The sequence below is a fragment of the Natrix helvetica genome (genome assembly GCF_964273705.1).
Source record: "Natrix helvetica genome assembly, chromosome: 3".
Lineage (NCBI taxonomy): Eukaryota > Metazoa > Chordata > Lepidosauria > Squamata > Natricidae > Natrix > Natrix helvetica.
Window position 1 is genome coordinate 50,420,545 of NC_138549.1, and position 21,028 is coordinate 50,441,572.

Sequence of the window (21,028 nt, forward strand, 5' to 3'; positions counted from 1 at the left end):
GCTATACCCCCCCAACCCCCCCGCAAAAATTCACATTCAAATATTATACCAAACACTTTACCCCCTCCCCTCCCCCCATCTTAAAATAGATTACTCATAACCCCTCTCGTCCCAACAAACACTATATAAATTTCTCTTAAATTAATAATAACACATTGATCATTTTCTAAGCTAATTTAACATCTATAACTCTTAATATAAATTTCTCCTAGCCTAACAATGTTTCATTAGTCCCATCTTCTAATTTATTCATACATATATATTGCCCCACCCTCCACCCTAACCCTCCCCCACCTCCCACACAAACCCACCCCCCTGACTTCCGCTGTATACCACTCTAACAATTCCAAACATCCCATATACTATTTACTCTGATCATCTATCGGTCTAAACATTCTTACCTAAAGGCTAGATAATAACTCCTAGTCTGGTATTTATTCTGTATATAATCAATCCATTTTGCCCATTCCTGTGTGTAATCCTCCTGTTTCTGAGCTTTTAAGAAAGCTGAAATTTTTGCCATTTCAGCAAACCCCGTCACCTTCTGAATCCATTGATCAATTGTCGGCAAAAAATCTTTTTTCCAATGTTGCGCAATCAACAACCTAGCTGCTGTGACCATATACAAGGCCAATTTTGTTTCCCCTTTAGTAAAATCCTTAGTTATACCCAGTAAAAACATTTGCGCGTAAATTGTATTCTTTTCTTAAATACATTCTGCATAACCCACCATATTTTTATCCAAAAAGCTTTAACCTTGTTACAAGTCCACCATACATGAAAAAAGGTAGCATCTAGACACCCGCATCTCCAACATTTTGGTTGAACATTTGGGTACATGCATGATAATTTTTTAGGATCTAAATACCATCTGTAAAACATTTTATAGAAATTCTCCCTTAAATTCTGTGACTGTGTAAATTTAACATTCTGAACCCATATTTTTTCCCACGTTTCCAACATAACCACTTCACCAAAATTCTGAGCCCATTTAATCATACAATCCTTAACCAATTCACTTTCTGGGTCTCTTTCTAACAGTACATTATATATTCTTTTAACTTGTTTTGGACCAGTCTCTTTTATCTGCTTAATCAGTTCCACTTCTTTATCCATAAAGCCGACCCTGCGATCTTCTTCCCATCTCTTCTGAAGCTGTATGTAATGTAACCAATTTAAAGTAATTCCTTCTTCCAACAGCTGTTCCAAAGTTTTTAACTTCCATTCGCCCCCATCAGCAATAAGCACATCTTTATATAAACAACCCCCGAGTGACTTAATATTCATAATCCCCATGGTGTCTGCAAGATCCAACCAAAGCGGTATTTTATAATCCCAATTGGGCCGGTGCTTCTTCCATATTCTCATCAAGGCACTACGGAGAACATGGTTGTTGAACACTTTATCCACCCTGTCTTCATAAAAAAGATATGCATGCCATCCCAGAACAAGATCATGGCCTTCTATATTGAGCAATTCCATTTTTGTTTTCCCGAACCAGTCTGCTACATGCGTTAATACCGCAGCTTCATAATACAATCGAAGGTTTGGGAGTCTAAGGCCGCCTCTTTCACGTGTATCTTGCATAATCTTCATCTTTACTCTCGGTTTTTTCTCCTTCCAAACAAATTTATTTAATGTTGTTTGCCAATTTAACAAGGTTTTATCTGACTTAAGCACCGGAACCATCTGGAATAGAAAGATAAATCTAGGTAGAATATTTATTATTATTATTATTATTATTATTATTATTATTATTATTATTATTATTATTATTATTATTATTATTATTATTACCTTTCATTTCTGAAACTATTATTTTAGAATATTTAAATGTAAAATGTCTACAACAAAGGCAAAAATATTACTGTTAGAACAGCTGTGTCTAGAAGAAACTGGATTTCTTCGAGGGCTGGATCAGCATTGTAATTCTCCTCTATGGACCTGCTGAGGGGGGGAGATGGGATGGATGCCTCCTGCAGCACCCTGCAGGCCAAAATGGGGCTCAGGGGGGTATGTGTGACCCCCCCTTGCACCCCGTTTTCTGCCTAGATGGCCTCCTGCAGCACTTTGCCAGCCTATGTCCCATTCTGGCTGGCAGAGTGCTGCAGGAGGTCATCCAGGCAGATAACGGGACACAGGGAGCCACACACAGTCCCCCGCAACCCATTTTCGCTGCTAGTGGCACCGTGGGTCAGTTCTTTGCTATTTCCAGGCCAGCCCCATGGACCAGATTTAAGCACCCCGCAGGCCTTGAATTTTACACCCCTGTGTTAGCAGGACATAGAAAGCTGCAGAAATGTTTGTGGTATTATGACTTTAATTTTCTATGATGTGTCACAAATAGAATGTAAGGTGCTGGCTTAGAAACTGGAAATTGAGTTCTAGACCTCCATAGGTATGAAATGAATTGGGTGACTTTGGACCAGTCACTCTTTTTCTTAACCCAGCCCACTTCACAGGATGGTGGTATGTTCATTATTTTGAATTCTCTCTCTTCCCCCCCCTCTACATCTGTCCCTCCCCCTCTCTCTTCCTGTCTCTGTCTCTCTCAAGGCAGAATAGAAATCTAATAATAATAGTGAGTTGATAATCCTGACAAATCTATATAAAAAGAGGTCTAATTTTACTACATATGACTGTCTTGTTGACAGAAGTATTGGGTGCTCAGAACCATATTTAAATGTACTTTATGGATAATGATAATATCAAAAATGTGCAGGTTAGAGTAATATACTTGTTATCTCTCTCACTACCATCAGTATTGCTTCACTTCATGCTTCATAGAGAGGTTATTACATTTAACATAGAAGGGGATTCCTTACCTTTCCCTGTTTAATGCCTTAAATTGTATCTGTGTTGTTTTAGTACTTGATTCATGAACTTTAGCATTAAAAGGAACATTCAAAACCATTTTATATTTAAACTTCTTGTTGGTATGATGAACAATAGTTTAGATAATTTAACTTCTGTAAAAAAATTAATTTAAAGAAGCTTTCAATATCTTAAACAATTTTTTAATGTTTAACTTACTGAAGACCTAATTATAAAATTAGCAAGGAGCTTTGCTGTGTAGGTCTTATCCAGATGTTTTATAGCTTTAATAAATGTCCTATAAATGTCAGTCATGTCAGTAATTCAATAAACATGTTATTTCAGGTGGTTGAACAGAATTAATATGCTTGCTGCTGGATATGCAGAAAGGGAAAGGATCAAACAAGAACAAGGTAAAAAATTAATGACTTTAACTGCTTCAGTTTACCCCCTAGTGAAAATGAACTATTGTTTTAGAAAATGCATTATAATATTCCTTCACATGCAGACAGATTAGCATTATATAGCAATGTGTTACAATTCAAATTCATTTTCAGTGCTCATGTCAACATTTCGACAGACAAACCCAAGCAAGCACGCATGAGCGAGATGATCCAATCTCTGAATGCAAAACTTTATTGAGTACATAATTTCGGCATTGGTTAAGGCAAAACCAGATCTAATTAATTCCCTTGCAAACCCACATAATTAAAGTATAGATTATCTCTCCCCCATTAGAGCAGGTCACATTGTCCAATTGAATCTCATTATAATGTTATGAGAAAATGTCTTTGGCTCTGGCAAACACCTGCCAAAGTATCTTTGGTTCTCACGGCTGTCTTCTTGTTGTCTGGAACCTACATTCCATTTCCCCCTCCCCCTCCCAGTTTGTTGGCAAGCTGAGAAGTGATAATGGTTGCAACAGCAAAAGCGCACTTTGAAACTTGATAGGCAGACCACCAATAAAATGTAGGAGATAACCGGAAAACAATAATTGTATATTATTATCATTTACTGTGAACCCCTCCATGGAGGGGCCCTAGCTTCTGAGGGTAATTTGCATGGAATCTGCCTATTAAGCGCTCTGCCTTAATATTGTGGGCCTTGATCCACCTTGCCTCTGAAATTGGATAGCCTTTCCAATGCACCAAGTATTGAGTCTTTCCTTTATAATGCCTGGAATCTAAGATTCGTTTCACCTCATAGTGTCTTTACCTCCCACTATAATTGGACCTGGGACATCTTTTCCAATTGGCCTTAAGTTAGAGCCCTGGGCTGGTTTCAGCAAACTGCAATGGAATACTGGATGAACCTTTCCCAATACCTTGGGCAATTTTAATTCTACCGTGACCGTGTTGATAACCTTCACTATGGGGAAGGGCCCTGCATACTTGGACCCCTTTGTATGATCTGCGCTTTTGGCACCAATTCGGATGCCGCTTTTGTTTGTTCGAGTCCTTCCCTCTCTTTCTTCTGCTGGTTAGAATTGCCCTGCTTCCTTTTTGGAGGTGTGTCCCTTCCCTGCCATTGCTACGCCTCTCTCTCCCTTTCCCCAATGCACAATGGGTTTCCACTTGGTCAGCCAGGATAACCCCAGTATCATAGCTTCTGCCATTTTTGGGGTGACCACAAACTGAATGCTCTCTTGGTGGTTCCTAGATTTAGGTGCATCAGTTCTGTTAGGTAGAAGATGGGCATGTCCCCCACAATGGAGCCATCATCCTTGAATTTCATGGGTTGGCGTAGCTTTCTCACTCGCAATCCCAACTTCTGCATTGTATGCATGCTGACTAAGTATTGGGTGCACCCTGAGTCTATTAGAGCTTTTACTACTCCTTTTGCCCCTGAATGGGATACTACAATCTCTATTTGGTGCTGAAAGAAGGGTGATGGTCTCACTTACCATTTGGTCATCTTCTCCCGTACTGCGACTCTTGTAGAGAGTCAATTGGGGCTCCTCCTCAGTCAGAGTTCTCTCCCCTTCACTGCTGAGGGGGAGAACTCTACGACTTGCCATGCCACTTGTGACTTCTCCTTCCCCTGCTTGGGTGCTTCCTCAGTTTCGCTGGGCATAGGGACCTCACAATCAAAATGGGTGCTGGTGCCAGGCAGACTGCAGCTCTGTGGCCCCCTTGATCACATTGGAAGCATAAGATTGGTCTGTGCCTCAGGGCTTCAGAAGGGGCAGGTGTCTTCACAGTAGTGGATTTCTGTCTGAGCAGACACCTCTCCTGGCTCTTTTTCAGGTGGCCTTCTCCTCTGTGTTGTTTATATTCCGCTAGGTCTAGCTCCTAGATGGAGAAGCTCCTTACAGTCAGTAAAAATAAGACCAAGAGCTGACTGTGGCTCAAATCATGAGGTTCTCATTGCAAAATTTAGGCTTAAATTGAAGAAGGCACTAGGGAAAAGCACTAGGCCACTCAGGTATGAACTAAATCATATCCCTGATGAATATACAATAGAGGTGACCAATAGATTTAAGGAATTAGATCTGATAGACAGAGTGCCTGAAGAACTATGGACGGAGGTTTACAACATTGTATAAGAGGTAGCAACTAAAACCATCTCAAATATGTTTTTTGCAAGAAAGCAAAATGGCTGTCCGAGGAAGCTTTGCAAATAGCTGAGCAAAGAAGGGAAGCGAAAGGCAAGGGAGAAAGAGAAAGATACACACAATTGAATGTAGAATTCCAAAGAATAGCTAGAAGAGATAAGAATGCCTTCTTAAATGAACAGTGCAAAGAAATAGAAGAAAACAATAGAATAGGAAGGACCAGAGATCTCTTCAGGAAAATTGGAGATATGAAGGGAACTTTTCATGCAAAGATGGGCATGATAAAGGACCAAAATGGCAGGGGCCTAAAAGAGGCAGAAGAGATTAAGAAGAGGTGGAAAAATTACACAGACGAACTATACAAGAATGAGCTTAACATCCCTGATAACCAAGATGGGGTGGTCACTGAAGAAGAAGGAAGGGTGAAACAGAGTATTGCACTCTGGCCACTCATATCCAGAAAATATCTGGAAGGGGAGCACCTGACACCATCTAGACTTGGAAATGGAAGGCAAGGAGAAAATATAGAAGACAGTAATGTAGGAAAATAAGGAGGCAAGGCAGAAACAAATACTTCTCATGCTAGGAAAAGCCTTTATGACCAGATGACTTCCAAGGTACCAAGAATGTTGACTTGGAAAGGTATGGGGGAGGGGAGCTGCAACTAAAATTCTGGAGCACAGACAAATGATAAGGACTTCAATGTCTATGTACTAAAGTCAACAAATATTTTTATTTGGTTTCATTCTTATCTTTAATGAAGACATGGATCTAAAAAAATAGCATCCAAAACCATTCTGGATAGTAAGCCAATTTCTGTATTACATGACTGAAAAGATGCACAACAATCCCTTCATCTAATGTGAACCCTGATATTAATTTTTATTGTGAACCTCTGTAGATAATGAGTTTCTTTTTATTCATTTCTCTTTGTATTTTAAAAAGCTGGTGGAGTTTTCAAAACATGTCCCTCTTCTCTACAGCTACCTCTTGTTAAGTCTCATATACGGTATTCCTTTCTATTTTAGGCAGCAACTGATAATACCTGAAGGTCTAGCATAGAGACATATGTGCAATCTTAAATTTCAGCAGAATTGCTGAAATAATTTGTCGAGATGATTTCTTAATGGGAAAATCATGCTACATTTATGTTACAAATCTCTATTCGTTATTAATTAGTTTTAGGCATTTTTATAGCTTGATGCTACTTAAACACCTGTCAGTGTTTGCTTCACAGTAAATCAAGTTTCTACTTTTTACTTTTTAGATTATTGGAGTGAAAGTGATAAGGAAGAAGTAGACACACCTTCAACACCTAAACAAGACAGTCCACCTCCACCATATGACACATATCCACGACCTCCTTCAGTAAGTAATTATGTATAATAATTAGTTGTCATTATTCAGAGCTGTCTGCATGAATCTTGTTTAGAAATGCTTTCAAATTCAAACATCACATATTTACAGCACATATGAGCATTCATGATGGATGGTATCCAAATTATCTTTTGTAGATGCTTGCTACTAGGGAATTCTGCTTGTACATTTTTCTGTCAAAATATAGGCAAACAGTCTAAATCGGTGCAGAAGCAAGAACAATAGAAAGACAGGTAATCCTGGGTTATGAGCCTTCTCTTAGTGAACGTTTGAAGTTACGCGATTAGCACTTACAAACAAGTCCCAAAATTATGAATATTGCAGCACCACAGTAGTTGTTCGCCCTTACAAATGACAGCAGAGGATCTGCAACTTTCACGCCGCCTGTTCCCCCCACCTCCCGGCTGGGTCTTTACAGGCACTTTGACTGTGGAGACTTACTTAACTTGTGAAGATCTCCTCTGTTACACTTTCTTTGCCAAATTCATTACTTCAGGTTTTCAGTGCATTCACAGAGAACAGAGGCCTAACGTACCACGAGCTCATGTGAGATCAGTAGCCTGACATCTCATGTTACTGATCTCATGTGAACTCATGCTTTAGGTCTCTATTCTCTGTGAATTGAGGCCTGGACATTTGCAAATGGATGGAAGGCTTCAGTCCTTCCCTCTGTTTGCAGTTTCCTTGCCAAAGTCTGCATTCCTGTAGGCTTTGGCAGCTCTTCGCAAAAAGGTTTTGTTGGCACCAGTGGAGCTTGGGAGGAGTGACCATGTCCCTCCAAAGCTCGGTTCCTTTTTGAAAAGGGCTGCCAAAGCCTAAAAGGGCTGCCAAAACCTGAAGCGCTTTGGCAATGAGAAAGGAGGCACGGAGGACCATGTGTGGCCTTCTGGGTCTCCTTTCTCACTGGCGATCCACTTGATGAGGCCTCCGGTGACAAAAAAGGAAGCCTTGTCAAGTGGAAGCCTCATCAAGCATATCACTGGTGGGAAAGGAGGCCTTCCTGGACTCTTTTTTCATCATCGGAGGTCTCGTCAAGCCCTTTGCTGATGAAAAATGAGGAAGCAAGCAAAGAAACAGGCTGGAGAGGAGACAGATCTTTATAAAATAAGTCACTTGGCGTGGCAGGATGGGAGGGGGAGCAATTGTGGGGACCCTAGGAGGGGAAGAAAGAGGCATCTATGGGTCATGGGGAGGCCTTGGGTGGTTGGAAACAGGTGGCCTGTTCCATCACTAGGCTACCCCATGGCCTTTCCCACCCCAAGATACTTCATGTGCACTTAATGAGCCACACATTCGATTATAGAATGTGTAGGCGAAAGGAGGGAGTGATTGTGGTACGAGATTCACTCCTACGAATCAGGTTATGAATGGAATGGGCAAGTTCCAGTACATTCATAACTCGAGGACTATCTGTAAAGTGTTAGCTAAAGCTGATAAAGCTTCCAGTTCCCATTTGAATAGCAGAGCAGCATTTGTTAAAATCTTAGAATATCCAAAAAAAGAACTAGTTTTTATTGCATATTGCCAAACTTAACTAAAATATAAGCAAGATGGCTTTGACCAGTATATAATATTTTTCAGGAATGTATGTATGTATGTTCAGATGGAAATATATCAATTCTTTAATCTTTTACTTGGAAAAAAAATTAATTTGGAAGATGGATGTTAAACTTACAAGATATCTAGATGTTGTATTCTATATTTTAAACAACTCTAAAAGCCATTTCTGGCAGCATTCAAGTCTTTGTAGATAAATGATGCTTACCTATAATTCCTGTGTCACGTTGCATACAAACAGAGATTCAGTTTGTTTGGTAAAAAACTTTTATCTCTATCTAACAAACTACGTGATAACAAGCACTAAATGACAATGATACAAAGGTAATCAAATCCAAGTCAGTTCTAACCAAGTTAACATCATCACCCATATATATACCATTACCCCACCCAGCTCCCCCCACAGCTCCACCCAGATGACACCCACCCACCATCACCAATCACCATGACTCACACCTCCAGCTACACCCCTACTCAGTGTCATCATAGCCTCTTTCCTGGTTAGCCGCATCCGAACAAAAGAATTAACATCAGAGTAGGCAGTTGCACCCGAATAGAAGAGTTACATCAGAGTAGGCAGTTGCACCCGAGTAGAAGAATTATATCATAGGAGGCAGGTGCACCTGAGTAGAAGAGCCACATGCAGCTACAGGCTCAATCGATATCAGAGAGGCAACATCAAAGTGGCAGCGTTGCATGGTGGGCATGGTGATGGACAGGGTCCCCCTGGATGGCAGCCTGAGGGCTGACATGCCGCCCCCCTACCAGTGGAGAGGATTCTGGAAGACAAAAAGCGCTATTAGCAGTATCCTCTATAGGTTTATCAGGGTATCGACAATGGAACCAGGCGATCAGGTGTGGTGCGCGCACCTCAGATGACCTCACCCACAATGCATCTATCAACGGGTATCCCTTCCAAACTACTAAATACTGTAAAGTGCCACGACGACGACAGGAATCTACTATTTGTTCGATTTCATAATGGTGTTCACTATCAACCTGCACCGGAGACGGTGGTGCTGGAAGATTACGCAGCCCAGTGGCGGTCACAGGTTTGAGTAAACTGCTGTCAAACACCGGGTAGGTTTTCCCCAACATAGGAGGCAGCTTTAATTCTACTGTGACCAAATTAATTACTCTGATGATTGGGAATGGACCTATGAACTTGGGACCCAGCTTACGGCAGGGCACTTTAAGGCATATATACTTGGTAGACAAAAATACTTTATCCCCGACCCGAAACATTGGTTGTGGACTGTGTTTCTTGTCGGCGTGTCTCTTGTACGTGTCTGCTGCAACCCGCAATGCTTTTCGGACATTTTCCCACACTGGATACATGTAGTCTATCCATTCCTTTATAGTTCCGTGATCAGCAGTGGCTTGAGGACATTCAGGTATAGTCATGAAATCAAACCCATTCACAATATGATAGGGGGTATACCCAGTACTACTATGTACTGCATTGTTATGTGCAACCTCGGCAAATGGCGGTAGACACGCCCAGTCAGTTTGCTGGTACTGCACGTAACAACGGAGATACCATTCCACTGCAGCATTAGTTCTCTCTGCTGTGCCATTGGTAGCCGGATGGAATGCAGAACTCAAACCCTGAGAGGACCCCACCCTCTTCAGGAAACTGCACCAAAATTGAGCAGTAAACTGTACTCCACGATCTGAAATTATACGTTTAGGTACACCATGTAAACAGTAAATATGTACCAGGAACAGTTTGACCAATTGTTTAGCTGACGGAAGCCCTGGACAGGCAATGAAATGAGCCTGTTTTGAGAACAAATCAACGACTGTCCAGATAACGGTATTCCCCCCACTCTCTGGCAGCTCCACAATGAAATCCATTGCTATGTCTTTCCAGGGCCGAGTGGCTCTGCTACTTGTTGTAACAAGCCAGGTGGCTTTCCTAGCCGGCTTTTCATAGTTGCACAAACGTTACAACTTCGAACGTATTCCTCAATATCCGCTTCATCTTTGGCCACCAAAACTGCCGATTCGTCAAATGCAGTGTTTTCAGGAAGCCATAATGTTCTGCTACTCGTGCGTCGTGACAATGCTGCAAAACTACTATCCGTTGTTCTGCTGGAACATATATTTTTGGCCCTTTCCAGGCTAAACCATCTCTTTTGGTTAGAGTCTGCTGATTCACCTGGAACCAAGGGTCTAGTGGAAGTGCATCTCTAATAGACTGTGTGATATCAACTGGAGGCTTTCTGCCCTGACTGCTGGCTGCTAAAGCTATATTTGCCAACTGGGGAAACATAGGCTGGAAGGTCTGCTCTTGATCACTATTAAATTGTGGTTTCCGTGACAAAGCGTCTGCCATAAAGTTTCACCCACCAGGAATATATTTCAGTTGGAAGTTAAACCTACGGGAGTAGAGCGCCCATCATACTTGCTTGGGCGATATCTTCCAGGGAGATTGTAGAGCCTCCAGGTTCTTGTGGCCAGTCCATACCTCGAAGGGGACCATAGCCCCCTCGAGTAAATGCCTCCATGTAAGCAGCGCCCATCGCACCGCAAAAGCCTCCTTTTCCCATATAGTCCACCGTTGTAATTTTCAGCAATCTTTTCATAAATAAAAGAAATTAAAAGGCAAATCGTTAAAATTTAAAAAAAATGCGAAGAAAACAGCTGAAAATAACTTTTCAACTGCTACAAAAGTGGGCTCATGCAAGAGAATTTCAAAGGTACTTATGAATACTGAGATTCTTTTCCTGGGTCTCCTGATCTATAGCAACTAAGGATCTCATGAGCTCCGATGGGGATTTCAAATCTCAAATCAAATCTTCTGATATATTACTGGTTCTTATTAACATATCATCTATATTGATGTATCAATTGAAGCCAAAAACTAATTTGTTTTTTAATAAATAACCATCCTAATCAATCAAAATGTTGGATTATATGCATTTTATCCTATACCTTAAAGTTTGAAGAACATTATTTGAAAGATAGATAAAATTAAATGAAATATATAAAATAATCAAGGTAGATGCCAATATATAGAAGGTGAAAAGCAATTTAAAATTAATTAATTTTATATTTCGCCCAGCTCACCAATAAGACGACACTAAACAGATTGCAAACAGCAAAAAGATAAATATTGCATAAAAACAATTAACATTTGAAAAACTATATAAAAAACTAGAATCAAGGAGACGAGTGGCAGAGGAAGGAAATCTTTTTTTCCCACTTCTTTTATCCCACTATAAACCACTTCTAGTGGTGAGCATCTCCTCAGGGCCAATACTTATGATATCTAGTCTCTTCCAATGTGTATTTTTATGTGACATATCTTCTTAGGAAATATGCATATCTTCTCAAGAAATAGCAAGGATGATTTTGCTTTAAATTCTCCCGAGATCTACAATTAACAGAGCTGTCTGAAGGACATGTTCTCAGTTATCTTTATGAAAGCAGTTCATTTAATGCATATTCCTATTATACATGCTTTTAAAAAAAAGAATATATAACTAAGAGAGTTGTAATTATAATTAGTTACTTAAATATATATTGTATACTTATTTTATTATTGTCTTCAAACCAGAATGTAAATTTCTGTTGCAGATGAGTTGTGCAAGCCCTTTTATGGAACCAAAACACAGTCGACTGTCATCTACTGAAACTTCCCAGTCCCAATCTTCACATGAAGAGTTCCGTCAGGAACTGGTGGGGAGTACTACTGAATCTCCCATTCGTAAAACAGCAAGCCAGCGACGGTCTTGGCAGGATTTAATAGAAACACCACTGACAAGTTCAGGGTTACATTACCTTCAGACTCTGCCCCTTGAGGATTCAGTGTTTTCTGATTCTGCTGTTATCTCTCCAGAACACAGGCGACAATCAACTCTTCCTACCCAGAAATGTCATCTACAGGATCACTATGGGCCTTTTCCTTTAGAGGGTGAACAAATACAAGTTTTAAATGGGAATGGAGGAAAGCCTCGTAGTTACACTCTGCCACGGGATGGTGGGTTCAACCATTGCTGCCATATACTTTCTGTCAGTGGTTCAAGCCATCAAGAAGTGCCACAAAAAGAGCAAGAAGAAGAGGAACAAGGAGGAAAAATTGCAGAAGAAAATCAAGTAGATGAAAGTAAGCATGAATCATATTGCCATCATTAAAACAATTTTCATAGAAATAATTGAATACTGAGAAAAATTGGATTAAATATATGGTTTCAAATTTACTTTGTTCTGCACAAGGTGGAAATAGTTTCTTTAAATATAGTTATACACAATACTTCATAAAATGTATTTCAAAACTTTATTTACTGCATAGTAATTAATGAAGGCATTGTCATACTTTCTTAAATTTATTCTTGTTTGGCCACATCCTTGCTTGCTGAGGTATGTATGATTTGAGCATGGTTGTTTATTTATTTTTATGAGTGGATCTGCAGAATTTTTGAAAGCAAATGTTTCATGGAATATGAGTCCTTTCCATTTGGTAAGGTTTCATTTCATAAAACAATGAAGTTTAGGATGTAATCTAATCTCTTTCTGAAAAGTATGCCTGTAGTCTATTACAGCATAGTAGTTAACAAGCAACCCATAGTTTACATGTTGTTTTCTTGGAATCGTTTATTGGTTGTATTTGTACAGTTGTACAATCAGATGAAGGAGATAATTAATTCTAACTAGATGCTAATTTAAAAATTAAATGTCCAATGAAAGACTTTTTTCCACTATTGCAATATTTTCTGTTATATGTGCTGAATTCAGTAAAAGAAACAAAACATAAAGTATAAACATATTAAATGCTGAGTGCAGAAGCTGAAGCCTTGTTACTGTGGTTACCAATGTTATATTCACATTACTGACTCTTATTTTCTCTGTATACTCACACATATACATACACATATGTAGCAGTTGGGCTGCTACATTTTTGCTGTTCTGCCTGAATTCATTTAAAAGCAGCCTTGCATTCAAAAGCAAATGGTAATTATTGAGAAACACCATTAGTTATAATTTCCAAGCTTATGACTATTGCATTTTCACACACGTGAATGAAGATTTGAAATCTTCATATATTTTCTGTGTCTAACAACATTGTACTCACTATACATCAAAGAAGGAATATGGTTGCTATAAAAAGGAATGTAAAAAATAATAGTAACATCTCCCCCACTTAAAATAATCATAATTTTTTTCTAGCTCCCTTATGAATTTAGTATAATATTTGAATGCTGTGAATTGTTAGCTAAAATGTTACTACATGTAAGAAGTACAGGTAATCCTCAATGTATGACCACAATTGAGTGATAGTAAATCACTTTAGTATAATAAACATACACAAATGACACAATGTTTTGGATGTCCCAGGCTATAAAATGGTATCAAGCAATACGTACTGTAATAAAATAGAAATGTGCCTGGTTTGTTGAGAATGTGTGAGTGATAAAGGAATATCAACTGAATACAATATAATTAATACAAAATAAATATGTTGAGATACTTGGTTGAATGGAGAAAATGTTAATGAGATACAAAACAAATTAGAAAACAAATAAATGTAGAAAAAGTTAATGGGTTGCAAGGAAAGGGAGGAATGTAGTAGAATTAAGTTGATCATATTCTCAGAAGAAAAGACAAATGTAGGGAACAAAAGACAATGTCTAATGAAGTATATGGACATGGTGGAAATAAGCATGTTTGATAATTAAATAGGTATGGAGACCTAGAGTGAAAGGTGTTAGTTTAAACTAGATTTGGTTAGATTTCATTTTCTCTTATGTCTATAATTTCTTTGGTTCACTCCTTATATTTCTGTGTTTTGCATCATGTTGCTACCATGAAATGGATTAGGATAATGGATATGTACATAAATACACATATATCTAATAGGTTATAGTGCATGATTGAAAGTGCACAACATATGGTACAAAAATCACTCTTCCGCAATACAATAATTTAGAATTATTCTTGTCCAAAGTATATATGTAAAAACTAAAAAACACATTTTCTTTTTATTTTTAGGGGTGGCTGTATATAGTATAAAAATTAATTAGAATTGTGGGGATTTCACATATGATTAGTACAGTCATATTTCGGCCCTCAACTGCTTCAAAACGCGTCAAATTCAGTATTTGACACATTTTGAAGCAGAAATCTTGTCCCAACACTTGTCTTTCTCCTGATAGTTGACATGTAACCAATGTCGGCTGCCTCATGATTCACTATTTCTTCTGGCCAAAATAGTGGGCCACATGGTAAGTCACTTGATTTTCTGGTACCTGCCAGTTTTAGTATTCAGTATGTCTTCTGGAGTGAATTACCTATGAGGACTGAGGTACCACTGTATAAGTTTAAACCATTCTGCGGAGGTTTCAAATGGGTTTGCTATCTAACTCAATGAAAGGGTCTTCTGACATACATGCATATCCGTAGAAAATATTGGGGGCTATGAAACAGCCATACCATAACTTTGATTTATTCTGGCTGCTTCACAGCTTCAGAAAATTCCATACTATCATACTCATGAAACATCCTGAAACAATTTGCACACACCTGGTACAAAATACAAAAGTACAGACTTCAGTTTTTCATTTATTTTCTTTTGAATATATTGCAACATGTTTCTGGATTAACTGGAAAAGTTATAAGTACCTTGGGCTTAATTTTATAGAATGTTCATATTGCATTTTAGCAAAAAAAAAATTGACCTGGAAGCAGCAATAAAAAACAAATCTCTACCTTCAGGCTTACAGATAAAAGTGTAACTTATACGGAAAAGATCAGGGGAGGGGGTAAGAAGCAGCAGCTAATTTTTAAAGTTACAATTTATGTTATGACTAACATGATGAGAACATAATAGTGTGGTTATCACTAGGTTACAATTGGAAAACCAGAAGCAATTGGTCCTGCAAATTCTGATAACATTTGTAAATAATAAAATATATTTTAGAATTAGATTTATAAATATAAATTTCAGTATCCTTAACATTAGTCTGTCTTTAAAAAAGCAATGTTCAAAATTATATAATTTGATTCTGCTTTTTTATTTTTGTTAGGAGATTTTTGCCTTCACGTTCTTATAGGTGTGACTTAACCTTTCTCAGTCTCACCTGCTAATAGTGGGAGAGAAGATCAGCCAACTACTGAGCTTGCTCAGTTTTATCATTTTTTTTTTAACCTTTGAGTCACTTTTGGCTGATATTGACTGTCTAGACCAGTTACTTCAATTTTCTTGGCAAGATTTCAGAAGTGGCTTGCAATTGCTTGCTTCCTAGGGCTGCTAGAATATGACTGGCCCTAGATCACTAGCTGGCTTTGTGCCTAAAGAGTTTCTAGCCTTAAGCACTGCACATATTGTCCTATAAGCTGCTAAATCTGTTAGTTATGCAGTTTATTAGAATTGGATCTGGAATACAAGGGCATACTGTGAAATGTTTCAGTTCACTTTAGGATTTTATGTGATAGATTACTTTTGTCTAATATTAAGACCGACACATATCTGAAAATTAATGTCAGTAAATATTAAAGCAATATAGGACAAAGTGTAAGTAGAATACTACCTGAGGTCTCATGAATAAGTCCTCTTGAAAAGATTCAAAAAGGCATTTTACATAATATGTATAATACGCTACCTATTATGGGCAGGATTATTCCAATCAAGTATCTATTGGTTAGGATAGAATCATTTTTACTAATCTCATAACACAAGGGCAGATTGTATGTAACAAAAGTGTAGCTACATCTGCCAACTAGTCTGAACAAGGCTTCCATCATTCCTCAAACATATCATTGTGAAGCCCAATGAAGATGTAAGGGGTGCGCAATAATCTTTATTTAATGAGATTTCCACTGACACAAATAGAAATTCCTCCTAGAGGGGAAAAATAAAGGAGTTTTCACCAGGATTTTAGTGTGAAATAATGTGTTAAACTAATCATCTATATCCAACATTTTGTTTATGACGGGTTCTTACAATTACTATTTAAACATTAAAACAATTGAGTCATGTATCATTCAAAGGCCATCTAAGAATCACTAACCTACTTTTTCACATTATCTCTGTAAATGATCTTTAGCCAAGTAATATCCCTCTCACACATTGATTATCATTTCTAATAGGTATTTCTCTTGAATTAATCTCTGGGCCAGTCTAAGTATTTATACAGAGACTTTCACTGTTTTAAATTATAAATTACTCCCTAAAATGTAATGTAGTTTACAAATGCATAGAATATATACAAGTGAAACTCAAAAAATTAGAATATTGTGCAAAAGTTCATTTATTTCAAGCCGTGATTTGTCATAATTGGGATGATTATGGTGTACAGCTCATGAAAACCCCAAATCCACCATCTCAGAAAATTAGAATATTACACTCAATCAATAAAACAAGGATTGTACATAGAACAATATCGGACCTCTGAAAAGTATATGCATATGTACTCAGTACTTGGTTTGGGCCCCTTTTGCAGCAATTACTGTCTCAATGCTGTGTGGTATGGAAGCTATCAGCCTGTGGCACTGCTGAGGTGTTATGGAAGACCAGGATGCTTCAATAGCGGCCTTCAGCTCTTCTGCATTGTCCGGTCTCATGTCTCTCATCTTTCTCTTGGCAAAGCCCCATAGATTTTCTATGGGGTTCAGGTCAGGCGAGTTTGCTGGCCAATCAAGCACAGTAATCCCACGGTCATTGAACCAGGTTTTGGTGCTTTTGTCAGTGTGGGCAGGTCCTGCTGGAAAATGAAGTCAGCTTCCCATAAAGCTTGTCTGCGGAAGGAAGCATGAAGTGCTCCAAAATCTCCTGGTAGACGGCTGTGTTGACCCTGGACTTAATGAAGCACATGGACCAACACCAGCAGATGACATGGCTCCCCAAATCAACACAGACTGTGGAAACTTCACACTGGATTTCAAGCATCTTGCAGTGTGTGCCTCTCCATTCTTCCTCCATATTCTGGGTCTTTGGTTTCCAAATGAGATGCAAAAGTTACTCTCATCAGAAAAGAGGACTTTGGACCACTGAGCAACAGACCAGGTCTGTTTTTCTTTAGCCCAGGTAAGACGCTTTTGACGTTGTTTGTTATTCAGGAGCGGCTTGACAAGAGGAATATGACATTTGAAGCCCATGTCCAGGATCCGTCTGTGTGTGGTGGCTCTTGATGCACTGACTCCAGCCTCAGTACACTCCTTGTGAAAGTCCCCAACACTTTTGAATGACCTTTTCCTGACAATCCTCTCCAGGCTGCGGTCATCCCTGCTGCTTGTGCACCTTTTTCTTCCACACTTTTCCCTTCCACATAACTTTTTATTAATGTGCTTTGATACAGCACTTTGGGAACATCCAACTTCTTTTGCAATTACCTTTCCCTCTTTATGGAGGGCGTCAATGATGGTTTTCTGCACAACTGTCAGGTCAGCAGTCTTTCCCATGGTTGTGATTCCTACTGAACCAGACTGAGAGACCATTTAAAGGCTCAGGAACCCTTTGCAGGTGTTATGGCTTAATTAGCTGATTAGAGTGGGATACTTTGAGCCTAGAATATTGCACCTTTTCACAATATTCTAATTTTCTGAGATGGTGGATTTGGGGTTTTCATGAGCTGTAAGACATAATCATCACAATTATGACAAATCATGGCTTGAACTATCTTGCTTTGCATGGAATAAGTCTATCTTATATATTAGTTTCACCTTTTAAGTTGCATTACTGAAATAAATGAACTTTTGCACAATATTCCAATTTTTAGAGTTTTTCCTGTATAATATTTCAATGTGAATGGCTATGGAGTCTTTATTGAATATATCTGAAGTAGAATTTGAAACTTTCCTAGATTGAAATAGGCTTTGTTGCTGTTCTCTATACCTTTATAATTTCAGGGATGTCATGTTGTAAGAAATTATCACACGGTCATGAAAAATAAGAAAAATTGAAAAAAGATAGAGACAAGCAGGCTGGCCCAAAAGAGGAGGTCTAATCCCTTAGAACAGGAATGAAGGATTGAACATTTCCAGCATTCATTTTTGATGTACTGAAGTTGTTCATATTCTTGTAGTGTGGTTTCTTATTTCCCTTAGTAAATTTTACCTAGCTCTTAGTTTATGTGAAATGACCTAAGGGGGTTATTTCTGCCTGTGTCATGAAGCTTGACAGCCAATTTCAGCAATTTCTTATTTCAGTTGTAACAATTTCAGCAATTTCTTATTTCAGTTATAACAGGCCTTGAGTGACTAGATCCACATGATAGCAACTGACACACAACTCCCCTTCCCACACCCCTACACTGTTGATTGCTGAACAAATGACAGCACAGCTTCAGATTTAATACAATCCAAATGGATTGTATTAAAATGGATTCCACCTTGTTCTGCCCTGCCCCTGAGAAATATTAAGAAGTTTTACAACTCCTTGGGGTTTTGTAACATTTCTTGCCACTTCATACATTATTTTTCAGCTTCTGGAAGAATTTGAATTAGTTTACAAAAAGTATTCTATTTAAGTAGAATTCAGATATGGGATATGCCTTTTTATCACTTAAGTAAGTGTTGGGGGGGATTGGCTTCCCAGGTTTACCTTTCTGACCACGTTCAGATTTTGCTTTGGTAACAATAAAAGAATACTTAGGTTTCTACCACCCATTACAATCCTCCTTGGGTATCCTCTGGGCCCCTTATTCCATGTTACAGTTAGAAATAAGAAATTTGAGATAGAATATATTTTGTATTTCCAACGTAGAAAATCCAGAATAGATTATCCAATTCATTGAACTGGAGACAGAACATGCAAAGCAGCAGAATGCTTTCTTCACCAATTAAGTTTACAATTCTATAAACCCATGAACCTAACTCATTCCAGTCAATGTCACTCAGAGAAGCTCTTGGGCAATAAGAGAAAATAAATAAATTACTGAACCTGTAATTGAATTTTATATTTCTTTTCTACTTGCCTCTTATTCGCACCTGACAGACTTTACCTTCTACTCCTGCTAGACCTTGGGGTGGATGAATGTGATCAGGAGGTCTGCATGTTTGAAAATCTTATGCCTCACTTTCTGCTTCGGGGAAGATACAAATTCTAATTTGCACCCTCTCCTCAGCTCTTTGGGAAGGGAAGATGGAATAATAGACCTTTCAGTTATCCTTGGAACAGGTGAGGGAAAGGGGAGGAGTTTTGCAACCTCTACAAATATACAGAGAACAGCTACTGGAGTATCACATTTAGTTCCTGGACCAGGGGAAGGAGGAAGTTTCAAGGTCTTCTAGATACAAGGGAGGAAAGAGGAGTAATTTAGAAGAAGGAGATAGTATGAAAGTTTTGATGTAGTCAGGAGAAAAGGCATAATTAGTGAGTCAGAATCGTTACAAAAATAAAGGACAAAAGAAACCAGCTGTCCCAAAGAGAGGGACAAGGTCCATTATGTAATGTAGAAAGGAATATTAGATTGTTGCTTCTATAACTAGGACTTACTTTTGAATTATTGGAATTGCTGATACACTTTGGTTATGGTTTCCAACTTTATTCAATAAATCTTAATTATCTGCAGTTGTTTGCTATCCTGTGAGGTGGCCTAAATAATACACTCCTGCCTATTAGATAAAACCTAAGATCTTGTTTAGGTTATAACTGAATATTTGGTGATTCCCCTCTGGTGACTCCCCTCTGACGACTGAGAATCATAACTTGATTTTAGGTGAGCCTTCTTTTGTTTTTGCTTTTCCCCCCAGAAACTGTTGTTAGAATTCATAGGTTGTCTTCCTAATGAGAAAGAAGTAATCTTTTAGGATAGTTTCAATATTTAAGTGCCTATCATGCAAACCCCACTACAATTGTTAAGATAATAGTAGATATCTTGCTTTACATTTATTCAATATTATTTTAAAATTCTAATAAATGTCCCCCATACTCTTGGTTTAAACGTACATTGTGAAACAGGCAGGAGTTTTTGTTTTGAAATTTCAACTAATGCTTTTGTCATTCCCTGATAATGGTTTGATTCTTTTAAAATAATAATTTTTTCAGCCAAAGTTTGTTCCTTGTTTCCTTCTTTATTTATTTATTTTTAATATAGAAGATTTCGGGTCTCAATGAGAAATAATTAAAGCAAATACCTAAATGGAATAAATGAGTCTGTGTTCAAATGGATCAGTGGAACATGTTGTCTTTTAACTTTTATTTTTTAAAAAATGAGAACATTTTGATTAAAAATCTTTCATATAGACTTTTATATGTGGAAGACTAGACTACCTATCTAGTTTGAGAGACTTATCATTTTTAATTTGGCTAAATACCACATAGAGGGTATTCACTTCAGTTTAAAGGTTATATTGCTTATATTTTATGTTCATAGTTGCTTTCTAAGCCATTGTTCTAGGTGTAGATATTTTTTGATTGTGTTTTTATTCTACTTGGATTGAAATATATGATTCATTACTTAGATTTAATCTCATTTTCCTCTCATATATACATACCATAGTATAGTATTCTGGAGTATAAGACACACCTTAATTCTGGGGGAGGAAAATAAGGGAAAACATTTCTGCCTCTGCCTACCAGCATCCATTGGTATTCATCTGCCTAGCATCTTTGCAGCAAACAGCTTGGTCAGCTTCAGAACATTAGCCTGATGCAGTATGAGGAGTTTGAGAGGCTGCCTTTGCAAAAAGAAGCTCCTTTGCAAATGGAGTTTTGAAGTTTTTGGAAGCTGCAAAGGCAGCCTCTCAAATGGAGCTTTCAGAGACTTTTTGAGAGGCTCTCCA

General features: G+C 38.2%; 1 protein-coding gene across 6 annotated transcripts in view; it reads left to right on the top strand.

Annotated features, from left to right (window-relative positions):
- Positions 1 to 21,028, top strand: part of CNKSR2 (connector enhancer of kinase suppressor of Ras 2) — a 318,427-nt gene that overhangs the window by 253,679 nt on the left and 43,720 nt on the right. For all 6 annotated transcript variants that reach the window (XM_081947981.1, XM_081947982.1, XM_081947978.1 and 3 more), the window contains 3 exons: positions 3,160 to 3,227; positions 6,636 to 6,736; positions 11,885 to 12,413. In XM_081947981.1, coding sequence (XP_081804107.1) covers positions 3,160 to 3,227; positions 6,636 to 6,736; positions 11,885 to 12,413 — 698 coding nt within the window. The remainder of the gene's footprint in view (positions 1 to 3,159; positions 3,228 to 6,635; positions 6,737 to 11,884; positions 12,414 to 21,028) is intronic.